General features: G+C 40.3%; 1 protein-coding gene across 1 annotated transcript; it reads right to left on the bottom strand.

The window, feature by feature from the left end:
- Nucleotides 1-3,906: 3,906 nt before the first annotated feature.
- dpm3 (dolichyl-phosphate mannosyltransferase subunit 3, regulatory) lies at nt 3,907-5,226 on the bottom strand. Its single transcript, XM_073483594.1, has 2 exons — nt 5,170-5,226; nt 3,907-4,938 (listed from the first exon to the last, which is right to left on the bottom strand). The coding sequence occupies exon 2, from the start codon at nt 4,900-4,902 to the stop codon at nt 4,624-4,626; it is 279 nt and encodes a 92-aa protein (XP_073339695.1). The 5' UTR covers nt 4,903-4,938; nt 5,170-5,226; the 3' UTR covers nt 3,907-4,623.
- Between the last annotated feature and the right edge of the window lie 547 nt (nt 5,227-5,773).

Genomic DNA, 5,773 nt, shown 5'->3' with positions numbered 1-5,773 from the left:
GGGAAGGAAACACCTTGGTTAAACAGAGTAAGTTAGAGCCTCTAGGCCAATCAGGGCACATTTTGGTCCCCTGCCATCGCCAGCGGTCTGGGTGTGGTCTCCTCTTCCCGAAAAAGTCCTGTCACACAATCTCGCCGTCGCCACTGCCAGGGTCATCCGTCTTGTTCCAGCTCATGCTTTGGTTTCCTGTCCGTGTCACTTAGTCACTTTCCTTTATTTATTCAGTGTCACATCCACACTTCTTTTGTTTTGCCTCTTGAATTCAGTCACTATCTATCTATACTGTTTTAATTCGATCTCATGTCACATTACTGTTGTTCACCCTTCTCTGTATCTGAACCAAATCTCCATCTCTGTCGGTTCCTGGCCTCGATTACCAGCTCCATCTCTCTCTCCGTCCATCTCGAGATGGTTTTGAGGTTTTGCTGTGAAATGTGTGGGTGGGAAAAAAAAGTATTTTCTGTGCAGAAAAATGATAACCTATCATTTTTCAGTCTTGGTTCTCAGCCTGTTGAGATGGATCTGCTCCAAGCAGTGTCACTGAGTGTCTCTAGAACAGTTTTTTTATAGTGTCTCAAGGTCTCAGAGGGGCCATGCTGCAGGCACAACCCCGTGACCTGACTCTCTCACTGTCTCTGTGCCCATTAAGATTTGCTTCTCAGCTCATCTCCCAATTTTTATGATACCCTGACCTTGAGACTTTGGAACAGAAGGTAAAGAACGTTCTGTGCACTTTTGTCATCTTTCCCACAAACCCCAAGAATTCATGCACAAAAACTGAAGTTACCACTTGGCTGTTTTCATCACCGAGATTTCAGATTACACATGAGCAAGTGTACAGAATTTATCACTTTGTGATACGAGAATGCATAAATAATTTAGGTAATTCATGAAAAACAGTCTCCAATCTCCAATGTGAAAGAGAAATGATTTTCAACTCTGGTTTTGTGTTATTTCTGGTCACGTTTAGGTCAGCTTTTGTGGTGGACTGTAACTGTTTAAATCAGAAATAAATAAATAAATAAATAAATATGCCATTAAAGGTCATATTGATCATTTTTATGTAGACACATCATACAAAAATACATCTACAGAGCTTGTAGAAAGGTGCAGAATAAAAGTATCTCTTTTCCTTAAACAACATTGTTATGTTGTAAACTGTGAATCAGTTGTTTAAAAATGTTTGTCGGGTCCAAAATGATTGTTTTGTTTATGTCTGTAAAAATTCTGACAGTTTGTTCCAGCTTCTAACAAGGTTTGTCAGCCGATGGTATAATTCTTTTGGTATCATGTGGCATCAATGTTTTGTCATCAGGAGTCTTGGTTGTTGTCAGTTTAGGGTTTATAGTTTACACAGTATGTGCCCAGCGTTCTGTACTGCCCCAATATAAGCTTGCTAGCGTTACAAGTGTTAGTTTGCTAGCTAGCATGAGCAATGTTAGCTAACATTTGCTTTCTAATGTTAGCAAGGTTAGCCTTAGCAACATTAGCTTGAGGGGGTAGATGATTCAAGCAACAGTGGTGTTTGTGACCTGAATGCAATGGTAAGGAGGAGATGGATTCAATAACACTTAAATGCACCAAAAATAATATAGATAATAAATGTCGCCATCAATTAATATGTGACATAAATAGATTTTCTGCTCTAATTAGCCTGTGATTATTTATTTATTTCTGTATTTATTTACATTACTGCTTATTTATGCAAATGAAATAAATGTATTCATTGAGCCATTTATATATTTGTTTATCGATTCCTGATTTTAAGTTTCAGTCCTCCAGAGGCTTTTAAACTCAAAGTGACCTGCTGCAGTAAATGATCTAATAAATGGACCGTGTAAAGGTTCGTTTCCCACAGCTATATATGAAAGCTAATTTTCACGAGATAAAAATAAAAATACTCAAGGCAAGCCCAAATCTTGATTAAGGCTGCAGAGATAGTGAACTACGCCACAGTTGTAATTATGGCTTTGGCTCAGTGCTCAGGTGCATCCTGTGGATACTGCCACTGTCACCACACAGCAGTTGTGAAATGAAATGCATGGAGAAAAAAAAAAAGTTTTTGAGCTTGTCTGCGATGAAAGAGCTTTTGTTACGTCACTGTCTGTGCATCGGATTACTCTTACTTACACTTGTGGTCATGAAAACGTAAAAGGTTTAGTCTGGGATGAAGCTATAGTATTGTATGTTTGAAGTAAGGGATTAAAAGGGAAACTGTATGTGGCCAGGGAAATCTGATTTATACTTCTGTCTGGATGCCTGCAGGAAAAAAAAGAACAGATGGATGTCTTCAAAGTTAGATTTGGGGAGAATGATGACAAAGAAAAGTGATTAACTAGTTCACATGTGGCTGCGAGTGAGAACATAACTGCCTACCAAGGGTAGCCTTTGGTGTAATTGCCAAAGTAGAAGATTTCTGGTAAATAACAGGTTGTCTTTCATCCAGTCTGCTCATGCAACAGCTTGCAGACATTCATGGGGGGTGACGTTGCGAGGCATGATGGGGTCGCAGCCAAACGGCACAACAGGCAGAGCATGCACACAGAGAACTGTCGACTCTCTCGCATTTGTTCTGAAGTTAGGGGAGCTTTTTGAAACCCTGTAATGATGCCTTTGGCCAGGCTATGCTTTGTTTATGCACAGCGGGGGAATCACTGAAAATGAGCAGAGGCAGCCTTTTGAGGCTCACACACAAAAGAACTGTTCTTGCCAACGTCAGATTACTTCAGCGCTCCATGCTTTGCTCACATTCTCTGATGGAAAAAAACCTCTTTGGAGGGGAGAAAGACAATGCTGCATTATGTATGTTTTATGTGTCGTTAAAGGATAGGTTCACCCAAAAATCATTATCTGCTTACCCTCATGCCGATGGAAGCTTCACAACAAAGCATTATTCTCCTAAACAATTGAAGTATATGCAGACTTGTGTTAATGCATAAATAACAACCAAAAATACATAAATTGTCTCCCTCATACTGTAAGTCACTGACTGATCACATACTGGTTTCAAGAGACGTTATTTGCACCAGTTGTAGGACAAAATCTTCAATGAAGTTTCTAAGCTAAAGTGTTAGCATGCCCCCTTCCTGAAGAGTGTGCATAAGCTTTACCGTGGATTGAGGGTGTAAATAACGCTGCATTCATGTGTTATTGGAATTATTATTAATTATTGGAAAAAGAAAAACGTCTGAGATCCTTTTGGTGCTCGAGTTGCCGCGTTGACGTCATACGACGCTGAAACATGGCAGTCGAAGGTAAACATCGGGTTGATGGTGAGAAACTTTTACCAAAGTCATGTATTGTATAGTATTGTAACATTTCCTACAGCTGTCAACGTGTGGTTTACACGGTCAGAGCGATAAAATGGAAACCACTTCTATTTGGCCTCCAACAATCTGACATGATGCACATGAACACACCAAAGTCGAAAGAATGACTTCCCAACTCGGGAACTGGGACGATCCGATGAGCAAGTAAATGCAGCATCAATATTTTTCAAATCAGTCTCAGGGCTCCTGGAGACTTGGATTGTGCCGGACGACCTGTACAGAGCCATCTTGGGTTATTTACCGTTTTATTTTCACGTTTTTGGGAGAATGCTGCTGTGCTGTGACGCTCAAACTGATTTGAGGACCACAAAACTTCACCCAATTTTGAGTAGATAATGACTACATTTTCATTTTCTGTGGTGAACTTTTCCTGTAACGACAAAATGAGACAGAAGACATCTGTCTCCTTCACAGAGAGAAGCATTGCGAAGTTGATATAAAGCCCTCAGGCCATGTGAGTTATGCTTGAAGAAGGAATGCATCATATATGCAGGCACTCGTGCACGTACTCGCCTACCTCCTGGCCCCTATCCGAATCCCCAACCCACAAACACAAACTCACATTTGTAGGCAGAAAAACTGGAGAAAAATAGAATCCTGTTTAATTAAGTCCCAACATCAGCCGCGGGGCACATGTCTGAAATTGAACAATGGAATGTACACTTCATTCAGATAAAATCTAGTCCATCTCTACTGACAAGCAACGATCTCCAGACACACACAACAAGGTTCACACTGTGTGGAGATGACGCAGATTGAAAGAATTCTCAGAGGAAACACTCTTTAGTCAGACGGCTCCAGTGTGACCTTTGGGGTTCATTTGCTGGCATTTGAGTGATCGGCAACTGGTTACAGATGATAATTTTGCATACCAGTGACTCCCATGGGTGTTTAACTGTGTGTAGCTTGCAACCAAAGACAGCACCATGTGTTTTCTTCTTTCGTCTGCCAATCAGTAAAACCACCTGCTACAAACAGACAGTATCATTCAGTAACTTTATAAACAAGGTCTTCAGATGGTGAGAATGTAAACTAACCAAGAAAATCATACATTGGGGCATTCATTTTTGATTTCCTGAAGCATATCTGATCATTATCTAATCTGAAAGATGTGTCACTGTGTCAAAACAAACTGCTGGATAAAGGATTATTCAGATAATGTCTCCTAGAAACAAAAAATTCAAATTCAAAACAAGACACCCTCAGTTTTTGACAAGTGCAAACACTTGGTTGTGTGTGAAAGTGGTCCGTGCATCCCTCTCAGTCTCTAAAGTTTCTACATAGTCTTCAAGTTCTACATCTTTAATCCCTTTTTCCTCAAGTCCTCTTTGGCTTCCTTTATCTGCTCCTGCAGCTCTTTAGCTGCCTCGTCGCAGTCATTGAAGGTGGCCACCCTGTACCCCACTGTGGCCAGGGAGTAGCAGCCAAAAGACACCAGCAGATACAGAGGCATCGGCCAGGCGACCTCTCTGTAGGTCTGCGGCAGGCTCAGGTCCAACAGGTCGAAAGTGACCAAAGCCCAGACTGCGCCCACCAGCGACACACCGAACAGCCACTCCAGAAGTTTAGTCATGATGAGGGGACTTCAGGTGAGCAGCCGGGAAACAACCTGAAACAGAACCGAAAGGTTTACAGGCGATTCAGTCGGTTAGCTTAGCTTTAGCTCTCTGAAGTAGCACCGTGTTAGCTGTCACGCTACAACAACACGAAGAAGACAAACAGGAAGTGAGTTACGGACGTACAACAGTCGTAAAGCAACGTATTCAATGAAATAAATCACTCGTTTAGGTCGCATTTCGTTCAATAATAGGTTTAACAAGTAATAATCCGACGTGTTTACCTCCTCTCGAACGCCACCTCAGCTCTGCGCCGATGAATGACGTAGAAATACCGCGACGCCTTATGGGAAATGTATTTCATGTTGTGTTACTATAGAAATCACAACACATAAGCTGAATTAATTGTTAATTTTCCTCTTAGTTTTTAGGAATTATATCTAAATGACATTTTAAAGCAAAAAAAGTCGAATACAATCTTTGAGATCAACAGAACATACTATTTTTCACTTGTTTTAACATGTTTTGGTTATTATTTTTGTATGTAAACCCTGAACTATGTGTATTATTTCATGACATGTTATTTGCCACTAATTTGTTAGAGAAGAGCTTATGCTTGTGTATGTATATACAAACAGCCTGTATGAGTGTACACACTGTATGTTTATCTCAGGAATTTTTTGCACATTTTCTATTTTCTATTTCTATTCTACTTTATCTATTTATTTGAGTGTATTTTTATCTTATTTTATTTTTTGTTTCTCTTAAGCAATTCCTAACTCCTGCTGCTACTTTTTGTATTGTTTGCACACTGTTTGATCCCTTTTGCTGCTGTGCCAAATTTAATTTCTCCTCCAGGGCACCAATAAAGGTACATCTTATCTCATC

This window comes from Pagrus major, chromosome 16, assembly GCF_040436345.1.
Source record: "Pagrus major chromosome 16, Pma_NU_1.0".
NCBI lineage: Eukaryota > Metazoa > Chordata > Actinopteri > Spariformes > Sparidae > Pagrus > Pagrus major.
The sequence above is the reverse complement of the archived record's forward strand: the minus strand, read 5'-3'. Positions and strand labels throughout refer to the sequence as shown.

Bases quoted from the DNA above. Each gene is read 5' to 3' on its own strand.
- dpm3 (XM_073483594.1), bottom strand. From the start codon at position 4,902: ATGACTAAACTTCTGGAGTGGCTGTTCGGTGTGTCGCTGGTGGGCGCA.